This window comes from Coregonus lavaretus, assembly GCF_964263955.1.
Source record: "Coregonus lavaretus genome assembly, chromosome: 14".
NCBI classification, from domain to species: domain Eukaryota; kingdom Metazoa; phylum Chordata; class Actinopteri; order Salmoniformes; family Salmonidae; genus Coregonus; species Coregonus lavaretus.
The window spans coordinates 23,945,057-23,966,623 of NC_140001.1; the positions used below are offsets into that span (position 1 = coordinate 23,945,057).

The window sequence follows — 21,567 nt, forward strand, 5'->3', positions numbered from 1 at the left end:
ACCGTGCGAAAGTGGGCATCCAGCCAGGATGGGTTGTGCCAGCTTTACACTCCAGACCTCCAGTGCGCCTCCACGGTCCAGTATATCCTGCTCTGGTTCTACGCACTGGGTTACCAGTGCGCCTCCCCAGACCGATACGCCCCATACCTGCTCCTCGCACCAAACCAGTGGTGCGTGTCTCCAGTCCGGTACGGCCCGTGCCTGCTCCCCGCACCAAACCAGTGGTGCATGTATCCAGTCCGGTACGGCCCATACCTGCTCCCTGCACCAAACTAGTGGTGTGTGTATCCAGTCCGGTACGGCCCGTGCCTGCTCCCCGCACCAAACCAGTGGTGCGTGTCTCCAGCCCAGTACGCCCTGTACCTGCTCCCCGCACCAAACTAGTGGTGCGTGTATCCAATCCGGTACGGCCCGTACCTGCTCCTCGCACCAAACCAGTGGTGAGTGTTCCCAGTCCGGCACAGCCTGTGCCTGCTCCTCGCACCAAACCAGTGGTGCGTGTCGCCAGCCCGGTACGCCCCGTGCCTGCTCCTCGCACCAAACCAGTGGTGCGTGTCTCCAGTCTGGCATGGCCCGTGCCTGCTCCTCGCACCAGACCAGTGGTGCGTGTTCCCAGCCCGGTGCGGCCCATGCCTGTACCTTGCACCAGACCAGTGGTGCGTGTCCCCAGCCCGGTACAGCTGGTGCCAGAGCAGTCCGCTCCACCAGTGTCTAGTCCAGCTCCGGTCAGCTGCTCCACTCCAGTGCCAGAGCAGTCAGCTCCACCGGTGCCCAGTCCAGCTCCGGTCAGCTGCTCCACTCCAGTGCCAGAACAGTCCGCTCCACCGGTGCCCAGTCCAGCTCCGGTCAGCTGCTCCACTCCAGTGCCAGAGCAGTCCGCTCCACCGGTGCCTAGTCCAGCTCCGGTCAGCTGCTCCACTCCAGTGCCAGAGCAGTCCGCTCCACCGGTGCCCAGTCCAGCTCTGGTCAGCTGCTCCAGTCCAGAGCCAGAGCAGTCCGCTCCACCGGGGTCCAGTTCAGCTCCTGTCAGCGGCTCCATTCCAGAACCAGACGTCAACCCCTCTCCAGGGTCGGGGCCTCCCACACCAGGGTCCAGACAGGGCTTGGTGCATCGCGGGGGGATTGCTTGTCCAGGCCCAGACGTCAGCCCCTCTCCAGGGTCGGGGCCTCCCACACCAGGGTCCAGACAGGGCTTGGTGCATCGTGGGAGGACTGAGAGGGGAAGCATCGCGCCGAGGTCGAGACCGGACCAGGGGTGTAACGGGGAGGCAGTAAGGGAGAGGACGTCACGCCCGGAGCCGGAGCCGCCACTGAGGCTGAATGCCCACCCGGACCCTCTCCTAATGAGTCAGGTTGGTGCGGCCGGAGTACGCACCTTTGTAGGGGGGTACTGTCACGCCCTGGCCTTGAGAGCCCGGTTTTCTTTAGTTGGTTTGGTCAGGGTGTGAATTTCTATGTGTACATTCTATGTTTGTAGATCTATGTTGGCCGGGTGTGGTTCCCAATCAGAGGCAGCTGTCGATCGTTGTCTCTGATTGGGGATCATCATACTTAGGTAGCCATTTTGCCTACCTATGTTGTGGGATCTTGACTCTTGTTTGGCTTGTTTGTGTGTAGCCATTGTGAGCTTCACGTTACGTGCTTTTGTTGTTTTGTTGTGTGTTAACTTTGTCAATAAACATGTATGCATTCCACGCTGCACCTTGGTCCAATCCTGTACACAACGAATGTGACACATTTATGTTTTGTAGTTTGGAGAGATACAGTGAGGGAAAAAAGTATTTGATCCCCTGCTGATTTTGTACGTTTGCCCACTGACAAAGACATGATCAGTCTATAATTTTAATGGTAGGTTTATTTGAACAGTGAGAGACAGAATAACAACAACAAAATCCAGAAAAACGCATGTCAAAAATGTTATAAATTGATTTGCATTTTAATTAGGGAAATAAGTATTTGACCCCTCTGCAAAACATGACTTAGCAATCACAGAGGTCAGACGTTTCTTATAGTTGGCCACCAGGTTTGCACACATCTCAGGAGGGATTTTGTCCCACTCCTCTTTGCAGATCTTCTCCAAGTCATTAAGGTTTCGAGCCTGACGTTTGGCAACTCGAACCTACAGCTCCCTCCACAGATTTTCTATGGGATTAAGGTCTGGAGACTGGCTAGGCCACACCAGGACCTTAATATGCTTCTTCTTGAGCTACTCCTTTGTTGCCTTGGCCGTGTGTTTTGGGTCATTGTCATGGTGGAATACCCATCCACGACCCATTTTCAATGCCCTGGCTGAGGGAAGGAGGTTCTCACCCAAGATTTGACGGTACATGGCCCCATCCATCGTCCCTTTGATGCGGTGAAGTTGTCCTGTCCCCTTAGCAGAAAAGCACCCCCAAAGCATAATGTTTCCACCTCCATGTTTGATGGTGGGGATGGTGTTCTTGGGGTCATAGGCAGCATTCCTTCTCCAAAGAAGGCGAGTTGAGTTGATGCCAAAGAGCTCCATTTTGGTCTCATCTGACCACAACACTTTCACCCAGTTCTCCTCTGAATCATTCAGATGTTCATTGGCAAACTTCAGACGGCCCTGTATATGTGCTTTCTTGAGCAGGGGGACCTTGCGGGCGCTGCAGGATTTCAGTCCTTCACGGCGTAGTGTGTTACCAATTGTTTTCTTGGTGACTATGGTCCCAGCTGCCGTGAGATCATTGACAAGATCCTCCCGTGTAGTTCTGGGCTGATTCCTCACCGTTCTCATGATCATTGCAACTCCACGAGGTGAGATCTTGTATGGAGCCCCAGGCCGAGGGAGTTTGACAGTTCTTTTGGGTTTCTTCCATTTGCGAATAATCGCACCAACTGTTGTCACCTTCTCACCAAGCTGCTTGGCGATGGTCTTGTAGCCCATTCCAGCCTTGTGTAGGTCTACAATCTTGTCCCTGACATCCTTGGAGAGCTCTTTGGTCTTGGCCATGGTGGAGAGATTGGAATCTGATTGATTGATTGCTTCTGTGGACAGGTGTGTTTTTATACAGGTAACAAACTGAGATTAGGAGCACTCCCTTTAAGAGTGTGCTCCTAATCTCAGCTCGTTACCTGTATAAAAGACACCTGGGATCCAGAAATCTTTCTGATTGAGAGGGGGTCAAATACTTATTTCCCTCATTAAAATGCAAATCAATGTTGTTGTTATTCTGTCTCTCACTATTAAAATAAACCTACCATTAAAATTATAGACTGATAATTTCTTTGTCAGTGGGCAAACTTACAAAATCAGCAGGGGATCAAATACTTTTTTCCCTCACTGTATACAGTATATACCACACCAAGAAATAAACAAATGCATGAAGCTTGCTAATAGTTGGGAGCAGTATCCATGGTAACCCATATTGAGTAGGAGCAAAAAAAAGGCTGAATTGATTTCAAAGCGAATGAAGTAAAGTGCTGATGGGAGCCGCCCATGGAGACCATAAAAATTTACTTCAGAATCCGGAGATGAATGAAGGTGAAATTGCTTGTAAATATGTAACAGTCTGTGAGTGCACTGTAGATTAGATCCAGGGGGTAAAGCGTTCTACCTAATTTTTGGATGCAATGAGGTAAACAAAATCCAATCACTTCCCCATCCATTCCGTATTATCAAGAGTGACCAATGAGAGGTTTATATTATGCCGGATGCTGTGCAGTAAGGGGAATATTATGGAACCATACGGTATAATTACAAACTGGATGAAGCCTACCAACCAGACCCTTAGAGCAGATCCTCAAAGCAGTCTTTAGGGCATACTGTATACTGCTCGTATTGTCAATTCAAGAATAGACAATACTATTTGCTACTGCATTCTGCAAACAGAAACTCTTCTCTGCTAGTCTCCTGAGTGGCAGAGAGACATCCTGGGGAGCGGTTTAATTAAATCTGTGCCACACACTTCAGTCTCTCATTCTTCATCATCTGTCATGTTGGCCAGGGAGACTCAGTGGGCTTAGACCATGTGTGCAAACATGACCCAGACCATCATTTGAAGAACACCCATGAAAACTAGTGACTTTCCTCTTCTAGAAAATTATGTATGTTGGCCAAATTCTGAGCCTAATGGATTCTAAGACACAGAGAAATGCATTGTCATGTGAAGTTTAACTTAAAGGTAATCAGAGCTTTTAGATGACACATTTAGTAATTTGTTTATTTATTTTTGAAGAGTAAGGTTGCAATAGGAGGTAATTAATGCCGTGCTGTTAAAAAGGCCTTTCATGACTTGACAGACAACAATTCTTCAGTGCTTCAGTTAATAGAATCAATGAGCTCTTTGTAATTATGCTATGGCTCTGCCGTCCACCATAGGACAGCTCCCATCAGTGTTGAAACCACCTCAACAAAGTGACTGTACAAGCCTAAGATAGGCCTACATGGTTGAAGAATGAAAAAAGCAATCACAACTTATGAGATCAACATTTGTTTTTCTTTTCACAGCTGACCAAAAATGCAATCGCTCTACTTGCAAAATACTAGCAAATCTCCAGATTTACTTTCAGAGTGTTTTTTATTTCAACAAGAACTGAGTTAGCATACCGTGACAGCTTATCTCCCTAAATACGATCGTGAACACTTCATAGTGTTGACTGAATTTCCCATTTCATTACTGTAAAGTCTTGTAAAATATGCCCAGCCATCAGTCATTCCCTAATGTGATATGTCAGATGATGAGCTGTGCTGTTTGAGGTTGTCATGTTCTATTCTTATCATGTGAATCCTGCTAATTATTGTGTCTGTCTGGGTATCAGACAGTCAGAACCAGATGCACCTGTGCTCACGGCGTCTCAGGGCTGTTTAAGTAGGTCAGCTCTAGAAATATCTCTGTTCAGTGAGAGAAAGAGACATCAGGGGACCCCCCCCCCCCCCCCCATCTCTGCCATCTCCCTCCCTCCCTGTCGGTGACAATGCAAGGCTAATGTTATCACAAAGATGTCCCAATCCTTTATTAAATCCTTTATTAATCTCAAGCAAGATAATGAGAGCTAAACACTGCATGGCAGACTAACAGTACCAGTCAGGGCTTGTGTGGAGCTGTAGACCTGAACTACTTCCTAATAGCTTTTAAATATGTTTGCTGTATTTGCTCCTTTAACTAATACACAAAGTTGCATTGGAATGTGTGTTATTTTGTCATATTAAAACACTTTTCTTCCTTCTGACAGATTGACAACATCTCATATGTCACTGTCATTTCACCTCCACTCTAGATCATGGGGTTGTCAGTGGTTGTCAGTGCGATTCTCATGTCATATCATATCAACTCGAGATGTGGCGGGGTAGCAGGAAACGACACTAAGCCATTTGTATGCCAGGAGATCAGAGAGTGATTTTGTGCAAGTGCATACTTGTTCAACATGAAATCATCTCATCACTGTCTAGATGAAGGTCTCTATAGGACTAAAATTTAAATGTAAAATGTCATCAGATATTTCAGAAGATTTATGGTTGGGATAGCATACTTAGATTATTAATATACAACATAAAGCTAAAAACAAACAAGCAAACAAAAAATGATGTTGGGCTATGAAGCAAACCCTCTGTCGAGAGTACAGAGACCAAGACGGGGAAGGAGTAATAACAATCTCCTCTGTATCTCTTTGGCTGGATGGGGTAGATGCTGCTTTTGTCTGGTAGAATAGTTCCAACAGTAACAAGTAGTTTTTATTGACACTACAGGGCTTGTGTGTTTGCTTGTTGTACTGTATATAAACCTTGAATTAACACATTTGTTGCACTGAAAAAAAAGTATTTTGTACTAATACTGGCACTAAATCTTATTCACCAGATCTTTCCACCTCATACCACATTCATTATCCCTTTTGCATAGCTGGCATATTATGCATGAAAGTAGGGTACAATCTTAAAAGATTACCAGACATTTATAATCTACTCTATAGCTCTGTTGTTACTGCCAGGGCTCACTTGAAAAATAATATAAATCTCAATGTGACTACTCTGACTTCTCATTCCTTTTAAGGTGGCTCACACCTGTTGTATAATTAGGGCCCTGTGTTTTGTGGAATCATAACATGCTTTTATCCTGTTTAAGCCTTATCCAGAAATAAGAATTATACCAAAAAGTCAAGCAATTGTCTGAGGATGGTGCTGGACCATCTGACATAAAATGAAAAGGGGACAGTTTGATGAAAAAGCTTTAAATAAAGGTTCAAATCCAGTCATGTCACATGATCACGCAAAACACAGGGGCCTAGGTATAATATGCTGTATCTCTGTAGCTCTTATTACATGTTCTCCAAGCATTAAAACATTATATCTGTCCTTACAGCAATATGATAAGAAAGACATCATCAGAAAATACAATTTAGGTCACTCCCCTCTACAGTATCCCAAGCTCGGATCTCATTTTGGTGCATTGGTAGTTGTGATGTGATAAAGTTCACAGTAAAGTATACTGTAGAGGCCTTTGAGTCTCCAGCTGGTTGGTCAGTCTGGTCAGTCAGACTGCAACCCTGCACCACCTTGTGGTCACATTGGTAGAGCTAAACCTTTTTACACCAATAAAGCATAATATGACAGTTGTTCGACCTCATGTTATCGAGTAAAACCTTATGTATGGAATAGCTCTTCTACAACTCCACAAGAGGAAATTAGCCATTGGCCATTCACAGTTTTGCACTGGGCTTGCTGTCATCATATCTACTCAGAATGGTAAGTAATTTTTTATCTGAATCATTCATCATTTGAATATTATGAAGACAATGGTTCATCATTGTTACAAATGGTCTTGAATGGTCTTGAACTTTATTGAATATGTGCACATGTTGATAGCATAATTATTCAGGTACATCGCAAATAACATCAAAATAACATCAAATATACTTTTCTACATGTATTTGAATACTCCACCATGATTTACAATATATGTAATATTTATCATTTTTGTCTATTTTAGATACATATAGATTTCTTGTTTTATACATCTGGCAGGCATCAATATTGACCATCAATTTCACAGAAATTCATAGTGCAGATAACACATAAAACCTTTTTTAAATAAAAAATACTTACATCTGCATTTAGGAAAACTACTTAAGCAAAGAAAAAAGGCATACAAATTGTAAACATACATTCAAATATATCCATCAAAAAGAATGTAAACGAAAGAAACATTTCAACACACGTCTATGAATATCAACAAACAGGATTCAAAAAGATTGTTTCAATTATCACGACATCCACAGGAGGATTATAACTCCAAACACAGCTATGATGTTCTCTGATGGATGTTCTCTGTTACAAGCAGAAGCAGAGAGCTGAGTAAAACAATCAAGTGTTCATCCAGTCAAGTAATTTTTTTGTAGCAGGTATCATTTGAGGTTTCTCTGATCCATTCATTCAACGGTATACCCTGACAATTCTGTTTGCTGAGTTATGATTTCCATTGAGTCCCATGATAAGAAGTGTAATAGACATTTTCAAACTTAGACATATAATCCTGAATACAAGAGAAACTAAGATAAAAAAGCTTTTTCAAAAAGTAGAAATAATGCATAATTCATGACTGTGAATGCCAGTAATGAAAAAGGGCTTAATTCCTACCCACCCCACCAGAAAAATGATAGAAATGCCAAAAATTATCAACCAAAATCCACAAGAATTAATTGCACATAATATCAACAAGTACAGACAGCAGCAGGAGGGAAACTTGACGAATCTGCATCATTCGTAGGTCACTATCTGTACAACACTTCTATTTGGTTTTACAAAACAACATTTACACGTTTATGCACAATTTATCACAAGGGGTCACTGTGGATACACAAAGGGCCAATGCGCAGAGGAAGCAGAGGGGTTCTGCAGGGAGATTGGGACTTTCCGAATTAGCTCCAAAACACATATTGCCTGGTTGACATGGAACATACTCTTTTTGGAAGACATATTCAGTGCCCTAGAAACAGAAGGTTTCAGCCATGGGCTCAGGGAATATGTAGGGATTATTTTCTGACCAATGATCAAATAAGTCATTGATGTTTTGGGGAGAAAGTATTAGGTGTAGAAAATCAAACAGAAGTATACTGCAGTGGTACTGTAAATCCCACAGGGGACATACCAGTACATTTATTTTACACTGCCTAGATGACCCATGGTACATTCTTTGGCTGAGCATTTATTTGGACTAGGCTCCTTGCTCACAAGCTGTGACCCTGCTGGGAGCCAGACTGGACAGGCACCCAGACACTTTCCACTCACAGAGACAGCAGCATCCCAGGCCCTTGTGATGGCTGGTAAAATAGAGCACTGAGCTGGCTGTGTCTCTACAATCTGACAAACTGACATTAAAATCTCAAAAATATCGCTTGACTCATGTCTTATGTATTCAAGTATGATTTTGTTATATTTCATGTGCAAATACATTTGAAAGAACAAATACTTTCTACCTCAATAAAAACACATGCTTTCATTTGCAGTAGCTCAAACTTATGGAAGACCTGACCCCGACACGCTTGTGTCACTTACCAGAACATCCCTGAGACAATACTATCTGACTGAACTTTGTGTCTGTGTAAGGCATGTTTTCCAAGTTGAGAGCTATTGAGATTTTGTCTTAATCTAACAGAAGAAGGGAGAGGGAGGCAGCAATGGCATTCTCACAAAAACAACACATCCTTTTGCTATGCTAACTACTCTAGCTAATTACATGTGACAACACAGTTACAAGCGGCGATGTGAGTGGTTGAAATTGCAACCATATCTCCTTTATTGACATGCATCTAAAAAAACATAACATAGAATGAAAGGGCAGCTCAAACAGCTGTAGTGTTGGTGTCACGTCTCCTCCTGTTGCTCCCCTCCGGCGCTCTGATTCGCCGGTCTACTGAGCCACCGGTCTGAGCGCACCACCTCGGCAACACCGGAATGGAAACCCAACGCACCCTAATCACCTCCAGCGCACCTGCACCTCATCATCTCATCACACCCCTATTTAGCCCTGGACTGTTCTGTAGGATATTGTGTGTGATTGTTTTGCTTCGTGTCATGTACTCTATATTTGTTAATTCTCTTTGTCATTGTTTGAGTAAACCTTGACCTTGTTAATTCCTGCGTCTGCGTCCTGCCTCTTCGTATCCTCAGTACTCGTCACAGTTGGGAACACTATCATGATGATTACCAGTGTATTGTTTCCAGTATACTAGCATAAAAACAATTCCAAACGATCAAATCGTGACCAAGTATATATCTCCCAATACATAAAAACTGTAGTAGCATAGGCCACCTACTGAATTGTAATATATAACAACACCATTTATAAAGAGACTGATGAGTGATGGGGTAAGAATCTTCACCCTGACTTTTTTCTGAAATCTAAACACACGTGCAACAAGAGACGTGTGTGTGTGTGTTTGCAGGAATCATTTGGAATGTGAAGGTGATCGGGAATGTTTCAGACTGACAGCAACAAACCTCCCACTGGGCACAGATGTCAGTTCAACGTCTAGTTTTGATTTACATTTGGTTGAGTTTTCATGTAATTGGATTTAAGCTAAAAGTTGGGTGAAAAAAGACAAAATGCCCTTACGTTGATTACTTTTTGTAAATCCAATCAGTTTTCCATATTGATTCAACGTCATCTCGTAGATTTTTCTCGTTGAAATGAAGTGGGCTATCTGTGATCTTCAAATATACAGATGTAGGATTTTAATTTGATCACTCTTTTGTTGCAGAGAATTCTCCTGCACCACAGGAAATGCAGATAAGCTTTGTGATTTACATTTTAGTCATTTAGCAGACGCTCTTATCCAGAGCGACTTACAGTTAGTGAGTGCATACATTATTTTTTTCATACTGGCCCCCCATGGGAATCGAACCCACAACCCTGGCGTTGCAAACGCCATGCTCTACCAACTGAGCTACATCCCTGCCGGCCATTCCCTCCCCTACCCTGGACGACGCTGGGCCAATTGTGCGCCGCCCCATGGGTCTCCCGGTCACGGCCTGGATTCGAACCAGGATCTCTAGTTGCACAGCTAGCACTGCTATGCAGTGCCTTAAACCACTGCGCCACTCGGCCAATGTACCGAAAACCTGCACTAACACACGGTTATATTAACAGTATTGCATTTTTCACGTAGCCTAATTTTGGCCAGCTAACAGCCTAACCATCGATCAAGCAACATTATGGACTAAATGTTCAAATCCTGTTGCTGCAGGATTATTTTGCTGAGACAATACTGGTCAAATTAAGATCCTATATCTGTATTATACAGGCAGTGTATTATAATAGGCAATGGATGTTTTATATGTGCATTTTCACATCAATGTACATCAATGTCCATGATAGGGAGGTGTTAGTCCTATTGGTCCTTTGTGTGTTGAGGGAGGGGAAGGGTCTGCCTTTCAGTCTGTCTGTCGTTCTGTCGGCGTAGGAGGGGGCTTACTCCATCTCTCAGTCTGAGAAGAGACTGGCAAAAGATTTGCGTAGGTTGCGTATGGTCTCAGCCTTCACTTCATCCTGGCTAAGGCTGGTCCGTGGCTCTGGGGTTTCTGGAATGTTGAAGGCATTGGTAAGAGACTGGGATTTGCTATAAAGAGAGGAAATGGCAATAGAGGAGAGGAAGAGGCTATTAAAGTCATGCAGCAAACCCATGTAATGCTAAGAAGTGTAGGGCATGGCTGGAGAAAGAAAGAGAGAGAACATACATAGGGGATAGACAGAGTTCCTTCAGTTTGTATGGTCATTCCTTACATAACTGATTCAGTGCATTGATCAACTCAACATGATATGTATACCGAATGATTGATCTGGATGCAAATGCATGCTTTTTTCATCACTCCCCCCTCCCCTTGACCAGTGTTCCTAGTTCGGGACTCTGGAGGGCACAAAGATAAAGTAATTGAACAAATTGCTTGCAGTTCCCTTTCAGTCAGTCAACTTTGGTACAACATACTATGGGGAGTCACACTGTCACGACTTCAGTTGAAGGATCTACAATCACGCCTGACAAGGCCAATGAAATCCGCGCCTCACTGGAAGCCCCGCCTTCCACAGGTGATAAGCGTGATACTCGGATTCATTACTTCAATTATTCCACTCTTCAGTTCAGTGTGAACAGGAACAATTCACGCTACTAAAACAAACAATTGGAACATGAGACTGTCTTACGTTGCGCCAACTAAACTGTCCCTTAGTGGTAGAGTGTGCTCACCCCCTGGACGTTGTGTGCTGAAGTTTGAACTTTGTTCTCATAAGTTTCCTAATCACGAACTATTTATTATTCTTCAAATTGCTTGGCCTAGCTATTGAAATAAGTCATATGAAACTACTAACAAGCCGGGTTCGGGTTCGTGACCATGCCCCAGTATATTAAAAGATACTAATGTTTGTTGTCTTGTATGTCTCGGCTCGGTGCATGCTCAGGCTGCCCTCGCTCGAATCAGTTTGTGTGCGAGACTAAGAGACGGCTGGCACTGTTCCCATACTAGTCCACGGCGCTTTAGGGGGCTTGGTGTTTCCGATAGTGACTTCCTCTCCTGGGTGTCCGTACCTTGGCTGAGTCTGAGTTGCGGAACGAATGTCTACCGGCTCATGTGCGCTCTGTCGACAGTCACGGGAGGCTACTCGTAGAGAGAGGGCGCCAGGTTCTGTGGATATCCCCCCCACCACCTGTTTCTGCCTTGGTTAATTACCGATTGCCTCTCTTCCCAGAAGGGTCTGGGTCCCACCTCTGTATTCCGGTCCTACGTAGACTTTTGAGACCAGGCTAGCTAACAAGCGCTGCATAGGGTTAGCTAACTTGCCGAGGTGAGCTAGCTACTGCTAGTTTCCTAAAGGTGGAATTGCTTGGGTAGCTCTCGTTTAGTATACGTATCTATCATGAAGTCGCTTGGTTATTCTAAATGGACAGTGCTGCAGTCAAAGAGGCTAGTTTGCTTAGCTTTAATTTCTGGCGAATGAAGCTTACTAGCTTTCACCCGGCAGTATGTCAATCACATTCATATTTCCAATTCCTGGAGTTGGAGAGAGTGGAGGAAGCAGGGCTTGCGGGCACCTCCGATGAGGAAGCAGTCTCTGAGAAGTTGGCTCGGGTAACCCCAGAGCGAGGGGTCTTAGCACAGGTCTGAGCGACCAGTGAGCGCCTCCACAAAAACATTACTGTTACGTCATTGCCGGAGCCCCATGTGTCCATAAGGGACTGGACTTCATCCAAGGCTATACAATGTCACGGAATCACAACTAAGTTTGTTTGCTTGTCCATGTTTAAAGGGACATTTCAAAAATTTTCTACTTCATATTCAGCATCTCCAGCACCACCCCAACATCAACATATGTGAAAATGGCACGTTTCTATGTTTTGTAGTAAACAAGATAGAGGAAGATGTGTTTCCAATGACATCATCAACCAATTAGTAGACAATTAGTAGGCAATGCCTATTCATAATTGGTTAAAATCACACGATGCACACCAATGATGTCATTGGAAACACATGTCTTCCTCAATTTTTTTTACTACAAAACAGAAACGCGCAATTTTCACAAATGTTGATGTTGGGGTGATGATGAATATGAAGTTGAACAATTTAGAAATGTCACTTTAAAGCCCCCTCAGTTACCTCATGTTCCATGGGGTTCAAGGAGCGTATCAATCTCCGTGGCTGAGAGTAATAAGTTGGGTCATTTGCTCTCTGTCCAAAAAGGGGCACTCCTCCCCAATAGGTGGCTCATACTAGGATTCATTGCTGATTCCTGCCTGTAGTTTACTATCCCCTATGAGGTGCTTCGTGATACAGGTTATGGGTTCTATAGGCGATTGGTTCCATTCCTGGAAATTATAATAAATTATGAATCGCCCTTGTCTATTACCACAGAAGGGGTCCATTTTTCAGAGCTGTCTGTCCATTTTCCAGCTGGATTACAAGGTGCTGTGGCACCGCTACCTATGACTGGTGGGTATAATAACCTTCATGATAGTGGTTTTCCTCTGGGTCTATTTCTAATGCGTGCGGTCCAGCGCTGGGTGCTAGCCGGTTACCGGGACACATCTTACTGCCTGAGTGAGGCTCGTTAAGACAGAAGTACCCCCAAGGGGCACTGACAATCGGGGTATGTCACTGATTGCCGGAGCCCCCAAACCCAGAGTGGACCGGACAGGTTTCAGGCAAACCTTGGCACATAAACACAGTTGTGTCCACCCAAAGTTCCACAGTGTTCACGGGTGTCAATAGTGTTGCGTCTCCCATATGTGGGTGCAATGAAAAGTGTCCCTTCTCCACATTCAGACACATGGTGGTTGAGAGTGGAGGAAAGGGAAAAATATCCAATCTCTCACAGTCAACAAGGTGGTGTCCCGACCCTTCAGATGGCAAAGGACGGGAGGCTCGCTATCTGTTCCAACCAATGGCACGCATGCACAATGTTGCTCTGGATCATGCGAAAAGTGACATTGAGGTACAGGCTACAATTTGTTGCGCGTCCCCCATGCTTCTGCGGCGTCATCACATCAACTGTTCCCAAGGCCTTATTGCCTGTTTTGAGTAGTTTCTATTTCAGATCCAGGACGGCTGGTACAGCCGGTATTTCCTGGTTCCGGAAAGGGGTTTGGACTTTACGCCCCGTTCTAGAATTATGTGTCCTTAGCAAGCATCTCAGAGTTTGCATGTTCAAAATGCTCACAAACCAGCGGATGTTATGGTCCGTGCTTCCCGGCGATTGGTTCACCACCATCAACCTAAAGGATGCATACGTTCGTGTGCCCATGTGCCTCAGTCACAGAAAGTTTCTGAGGTTCCATTACTAGGCGATAGCCTACGAGTTATTGGTCCTCCCGTTTGGCTTATCCCTCTCGCCTCACATCTTTTCAAAGGTGGTGGATGCGGCTCTGGCACCCATGAGGGGCCAGGGGCTGAGGGTGTTGGCCTATCTAGACGATTGGCTGATAGCAGCAGAGTCAAGGGAACAAGCAGTGTTACACACATCCAGGCTTGTGCCCCATTTTCTGTCGCTACTGGGCACAGAAGTCAGTTCAACGTCTAGTTTTGATTTAGATTTAGTTGAGTTGTCAACTAATGTGAATTTAATCTGAAATCAACAAAACATTTCACCATGTTATTGGATTTAGGTTAAAAGTTGGGTGAAAAAAATACGAAATTCCCTTATGTTGATTACTTTTTTCAAATCGAATCAGTTTTCCCACGTTGGTTCAACATTATCACATCAAATTTGTTGTTTGAAATGACGTGGAAACAATGTTGATTCAACCAGTTTTTGCCCAATGGGTAGGTTAAACCAGAAAAAGAGCTGTCTAACCCCATTGTAGCACATTCCATTCCTGGGTCTCAAGTTAGACTCGTACGTAAATTGCGCTTTTCTATCCCCTGTCAGGGTGTCCAGGTTCCAGCTCTGATTGCCCGAGTTTCGGTTGGGGCGCACTGTACGTTTTCACCAGTTCCTGTGCCTGATAGGGATGATGGCTTCAATGTGGCGCTCAGGTTCCCCCTCCCGTGTTTGTCGGGACGACGTGCTGGTCAGACGATGGAGGCATACATCAACAGGCAGGGTGGGACTCGGTCCCTTCCCCTCCTCACCTTGGCACACTCCCTGTTACTGTGGAGCAGTGGGCATTTGCTCTTACTTCGAGTGATGCAAGTTCACGGTTGCCTCAACTTGGGTGCAGATCACCTATCCGGGGGGGCTCTCAAGAGTCGAGACACCCCTGGGTGGTTGCCCAGATATGGGAGATGTTCGACAGGGCCGACGTAGATCGTTACGCATCACGAGAAAATGCGCAGTGACGTCTATTTTTCTCGATGAGGGACCCGAGTGCCATGTTGGGAATGGAAGCTCTGGCACACCAGTGTCTTCGGACCCTCTTTTACGCATTCCGCCAGTGGTTCTGATTCAGCCCACGTTGGAGAGGGTGCGCCGGGAGGGCTTACCATTGATTCTTGTGGCTCCCCGTTGGCCCAGGCAGCCTTGGTTCATGGAGATTATTTGCCTTTTAGGCAGGGACCTGTGGCAACTCCCTTTGTGCAGCAACCTCTTGTCCCATGCACACGAGCAGGTTTGGAAAGCGAGGCCGGAGATTTGGTTCCTATGGGCCTGACCCCTGAGAGGGCCAATCTGATGGCTAGAGGCTTACCTCTGAATGTTATTGCTACCATTCAGTCCGCAAGGGCGCCCTCCACAAGAGGGCTGTATGTGTATAAGTGGCAAGCGTTTGAGGTCTGGTGCCAAGATAAAGGGCTGGTTCCTTTTCAGTGCTCTGTGAGGGACATCCTTATGTTCCTACAGGAGCATTCGAGCAGGAGTGGGCATTCTCCACTTTAAACGTGTACATGGCCGCTTTCTCAGCATACATGGCCGCTATCCCTGGTTGTGCAGTCCTGAAAAGTGTACGTAGTCTCAGGCCGGTCACTAAACCCATTGCTCATGGCTTTGGCCTCAGCTAAATGTGTTGGGGACCTCCACGCATTATCCGTACACCCTTCCTGTACTCAATTCGCCCCAGGCGACTCTAAGGTGACGTTGCGTCCAAATGCGCCCGGAAAGTCATGACTGTATCCTACAGGTCCTTAGCTTTGAGCAATTTCCCTTTTCGCCTCCTCCTTTTGCTTCTGAAGAGCAACAGCGGTTACATGCCCTGTGTCCAGTGCGAGCTTTATGCATGTACATTGAACTGACCCGGGATATCCGGTTATGTGACCAGCTTTTGGCTATTTTGCTAATCCAGCTCGCGGCAGGGCACTCTCTAAGCAGCGTCTCTTCCACTGGATTGCGGAGGCTATCTCACTGGCATATAGCAGCAAGCGGCAAGGGTTAGCTAGCGGTGTACGCGCCCACTCCACCAGGGGTGTGGCTGCATCTTGGCCATTGTTTAAAGGGTTGACTGTAGGAGATATTGAAAGTGAAACGTGGTATTAAATTGAAGGAATTAATCCGAGCCTCACGCTTATCACCTGTGGAGGCGGTGCTTTCAGTGAGGCACGGATTTCATTGGCTTTGTAGATCCGCGAAAGTGCAACTCCCCATAGTATGTTGTGCCTCGTTTCCCTCCTTCAGGGAACAGTAGTTATAGTCATAACATTACGTTTTGACTGTTAATAGCTTGTTAAAGCCATATTTTCTATGCTACAGTGGGGAAAAAAAGTATTTAGTCAGCCACCAATTGTGCAAGTTCTCCCACTTAAAAAGATGAGAGAGGCCTGTAATTTTCATCATAGGTACACGTCAACTATGACAGACAAATTGAGAAAAACATTCCAGAAAATCACATTGTAGGATTTTTAATTAATTTATTTGCAAATTATGGTGGAAAATAAGTATTTGGTCACCTACAAACAAGCAAGATTTCTGGCTCTCACAGACCTGTAACTTATTCTTTAAGAGGCTCCTCTGTCCTCCACTCGTTACCTGTATTAATGGCACCTGTTTGAACTTGTTATCAGTATAAAAGACACCTGTCCACAACCTCAAACAGTCACACTCCAAACTCCACTATGGCCAAGACCAAAGAGCTGTCAAAGGACACCAGAAACAAAATTGTAGACCTGCACCAGGCTGGGAAGACTGAATCTGCAATAGGTAAGCAGCTTGGTTTGAAGAAATCAACTGTGGGAGCAATTATTAGGAAATGGAAGACATACAAGACCACTGATAATCTCCCTCGATCTGGGGCTCCACGCAAGATCTCACCCCGTGGGGTCAAAATGATCACAAGAACGGTGAGCAAAAATCCCAGAACCACACGGGGGGACCTAGTGAATGACCTGCAGAGAGCTGGGACCAAAGTAACAAAGCCTACCATCAGTAACACACTACGCCGCCAGGGACTCAAATCCTGCAGTGCCAGACGTGTCCCCCTGCTTAAGCCAGTACATGTCCAGGCCCGTCTGAAGTTTGCTAGAGTGCATTTGGATGATCCAGAAGAGGATTGGGAGAATGTCATATGGTCAGATGAAACCAAAATAGAACTTTTTGGTAAAAACTCAACTCGTCGTGTTTGGAGGACAAAGAATGCTGAGTTGCATCCAAAGAACACCATACCTACTGTGAAGCATGGGGGTGGAAACATCATGCTTTGGGGCTGTTTTTCTGCAAAGGGACCAGGACGACTGATCCGTGTAAAGGAAAGAATGAATGGGGCCATGTATCGTGAGATTTTGAGTGAAAACCTCCTTCCATCAGCAAGGGCATTGAAGATGAAACGTGGCTGGGTCTTTCAGCATGACAATGATCCCAAACACACCGCCCGGGCAACGAAGGAGTGGCTTCGTAAGAAGCATTTCAAGGTCCTGGAGTGGCCTAGCCAGTCTCCAGATCTCAACCCCATAGAAAATCTTTGGAGGGAGTTGAAAGTCTGTGTTGCCCAGCGACAGCCCCAAAACATCACTGCTCTAGAGGAGATCTGCATGGAGGAATGGGCCAAAATACCAGCAACAGTGTGTGAAAACCTTGTGAAGACTTACAGAAAACATTTGACCTGTGTCATTGCCAACAAAGGGTATATAACAAAGTATTGAGAAACTTTTGTTATTGACCAAATACATTTTTTCCACCATAATTTGCAAATAAATTCATTAAAAATCCTACAATGTGATTTTCTGGATTTTTTTCCCTCATTTTGTCATTATTACAGGCCTCTCTCATCTTTTTAAGTGGGAGAACTTGCACAATTGGTGGCTGACTAAATACTTTTTTCCCCCACTGTATATACTCTAGAAACCTACATAATTTACTGACCCTTTCCACATTGCCTTCTATCACATGTTTAAAGGAACACTGCTTTAGTTGTAAATTATATAGTGTTATTTAAACTTTCCTTTTCATGAATCACCAGATAATTACCAGGACATTAAACATGGTCAATGGTACTTAATACAATGCCAACCAGCCTTTTGGTGTCCCTATACGAAATGTTGTTGCGAAATTGCACCTTGTGTATTCTGCTATTCTAATGCTCATCAGTCATTTTTGTCATTTTTGTGGGGTTGGGACACTCTGGCAGCCGCGGGGCCCTAAGCGGACGCTTATGTCGCTTATGCCTAGGGTCAGCCCTGACCAACATCTCATCCATAAAATCTAGCATTATCCAAAATAACAGTCCTTGTAATTTCCTGGTCATCAATGTAAAAATAATGTCTTTCATCACATAAAAAAAGGTGACAGAGTGAATTAAGAGAGAGAGAAAAGTATGACTTTTTCAGTGTAGACTGAAATTGGACACATTGAATGCAACAGTTTAATCCTGTGAATAATGATCTGGATCAAAACTTGATCAGTCATATCTACTGACTTGCCTGATCGTAAATGCTTTTAACACACAATTCTACAGTTTTTGCTAATTATTTTGTAGAGCAATGATTAAGGTGAGCACACAAATATAAGCTACAATAAGCTACAATAAAGTCCCAAGGTTTGTCAAACAAAGAAAAGGTTTGAGGGAGTGCAGGAAATTCAAATTGATTAAAGCTTGTTGAAAAATTTAGCCAAATTCTATACTAATATTTGAAAGTAACCCAATCTCACAATATTTTGTAACAATTGCAACATGAAAATGAATAATGAGCAGGACACAAAAAGTGTGAACATTCCATTGGAATCATCTTGAAAAGACTTATCCATATTCATGCACACTCAGTCCAAACATTTGGATCAAATAACAAATCGCACTCTAAACATCTGATAACATATCCCATGACAAAATATAGCTACATAGATTTACAAACTCAATATTCATCTCAATATCTAGCCTACAGTACAGATATAACAGCATCATGCACATCAATCCCCTTCATGGAGATAAAAAGAAATGAAAGCTAAATCTGGAACACAGAATCCTCTCGTCAGTTAATTACTCATCCGTATCTAGAATGAGATAGACATAGCATCCTGTGTGGCTGATTGGTATCATATTATATCTGCCAAAAACAACAGGAGGATGTTACATCAAATATTGAGCTATTGAGTAATACAGTTGGGATAGACTGAGCAAAAAGTATATTGGCATTGAATGTTTTGGAATATTTTATGAAAGCTTTGCTTACTTCAGTGGAGGGGTGGCTCCCATAGCAGGGGGGTCCTGGATGGGCTTCTGTGGGGTCTGGGGCTTCTGCAGCAGAGGAGGTTTCCCTCCGGGGCCTCCCTGGCCCTGGGCAATAGGGCGGGGCTGCTGAGTGGTAGGGGCCCCAGGGCGACCTTGCTGGGCTGGAGCCCTCTGCTGCTGGGGGTCCTGGGGGTCTCCTCCCTGGGACTGCTGCCTGGCAGGCTGGCCTGGCTTCTGCTGGGGCCTCTGCTGGGGATGGCCCCCTGTGGGCTTCTGGCCCGGGCCTCCAGGGGGGGATCTCTGCTGCTGCTGGGGACCTGACTGCTGTGGCCTCTGGTTTTGAGGGGAGCCCCCCTGGCTCATGGATCGCTGGGGGGATCCCTGACCAGAGGGGGGTTTCTGCCCCTGCCCTGGGGGACGCTGCTGAGAACCAACTCCTGGGTTGGCCTGTCTGTCTTGCTGTGGTGTCTGAGCAGGGGGGTTCTGGGTGTTGGGGCCGGGGGCAGGGGGCTGGGCTTGTGCAGGGGGCTGACCTTGGGGAGAGGGGCGCTGCTGTGAGGGGGCTCCTTGGCGAGGGGCGGCAGTGCCTGTGGGTGCCTGTTGTGGGCCACCTGGAGGAGATAGAGCACTGTTTATCCTGATTCCCTATCAAGCAGTCATTTTTAAAAAAACGATTTATCTATCTTATTACCAGTTAATGAACAAAAGCAAGTGTCCATTGGGATTTGGGGCCTTAATATTACAGAGCCATCTTCTTACCTTGTGAGATGGGCTGAGGGGATGCAGCTTTCTGCATGGCCAACATGTCACAATGAAACACAAAGTCAATGGGTTATAAATACACACCAAATATACTGGCCTATTAACAAAAGAGACCACTCATCTAAACATATTCCTTTTGACAAATGTTGACTCATTTGAAGTCTATTAGACTGAGTTGTGGTTAGCAACAGTGTCACCTGTGCGGGCTGTGCAGCTGTGGGACGGACAGGAGAGGGACTTGCAGTGCGTGGGACTGTCTGGTTCATTTTGGAGATGACCAGGTCTGCAATTTGAGCACGGTCTTCATCCTGCTGGTCTCCAATCAAGGGCATGGAGCAACCCACCACCTGAGAGAACGAGAGGCAGAAACACAAGGTATTACAATGTTGTTACCAGTGTAATTACAGTGTTACTACACAGTTTAAGAGTAGTTTCAAGTTTTATTTGTCACATGCACAAGTACAGTGAAATGCTTAACTTGCAAGCCCTTCCCAATAATGCAGTATTCAATATCAAAATAGTACGGAAGCCCTGAAGCCCAAGGCAAAAAAATTAAACTTCGGGTCTTGGAATTATCTAATTTGAATGACTTAGTATCTCGTTTGAATGACCCTGATTGATAAATATGCCCTTATATATTGTGACACTTTTGTTTACCAAATACTCCACAATTAGACATTAGTTAAACTTCTTCCTGCTAATAAAAAAGCCAAATCCATCCATTACGCACGGATCTCCCTCTCAAGCGCTCCTTCTCTAGGAGCTTTGCCTTATCACCAAATGAATAGGTTGTTGTCATCGGTGCTATTGAAAATCGGATAGCTTCCTTATGTTTCAGTAAACCATTAGCCAACAATTCAAAGATTAAACAAAGTGTCATCATGAAAGTTTATTATCTCTTCATTTTATTTGGGTGAGTAAATGTATTTTTTCCTGTTATTGTGAACTGTAGGCTATAACAAATTAACCCTTTCAATCGAAGGCCTATCACAAACCTCTTTTTGTAGGTGATTCTGGTAGGCTAATAAAAGCATGTTGTTCGCAGCATAAACCAGCCTATAATCTCTGAAGTTTATTCATTTATTGGTAATGGATACTTTAACTGTAAATTTAGGCTACTGTTAAAGCGTTCACATAAGCTACTTCTCTGCCAGAGCCCATGAGATAACTAAACTAGTCCTACCGGTAAGTGCGGTCTAAGCGATTCCCTTATGATATCACGTTACCTCCCTACAGTAATTCTAATGATGGAAAACTGTTGTTAACCTCTTGTGTCACACACATTTAATTCAACATTTGATTCTAGCTCACAATCAAGCATAGCCACAGGAAGTAGGGGTGCTGAGGGAGCTGCACCACCCACTGCAAAATCATAATAAATAAAAAAAGATTAATACAAAAATATATATATATATATTGTACTACAAAAGAAGTGCACTGGGCCTTTACTAGTATTAGCAGACCGATATAGATGTCTCTGCTTTGGCAAAAAAGGTAGTTGTATAATTAAGAACAGTATCTTGCAGGATTCAATAGTTGGAATTGTAAAAGTTGTTGCCCTGTCCTTTTCTCTGCGATTGTCATTCTAATGATATCCAGAAAGAATAAAACCCTGTCCTCAAACATTTACATCAAAAGGTGAAAAGTTATGGGTAAAGCCACAAAACATTCACATCAAATTAAATATTTTTCTTGATCAAATAACATGGAAAATAACCACTTTTTGTGCAGTATTGTAAGGACAAACAACGCAATGTAAATGTACATTACTGC

General features: G+C 44.5%; 1 protein-coding gene across 1 annotated transcript in view; it reads right to left on the reverse strand.

Annotated features, from left to right (window-relative positions):
- Nucleotides 1-10,439: 10,439 nt before the first annotated feature.
- The window catches only part of LOC311141860 (synapsin-2-like), a gene marked incomplete at both ends in the record, with an annotated part of 29,181 nt that continues 18,053 nt past the window's right edge, over nt 10,440-21,567 (reverse strand). The window contains 4 exons of the mRNA XM_084177357.1: nt 10,440-10,575; nt 19,034-19,669; nt 19,776-19,822; nt 19,992-20,141. Coding sequence (XP_084033483.1) covers nt 10,440-10,575; nt 19,034-19,669; nt 19,776-19,822; nt 19,992-20,141 — 969 coding nt within the window. The remainder of the gene's footprint in view (nt 10,576-19,033; nt 19,670-19,775; nt 19,823-19,991; nt 20,142-21,567) is intronic.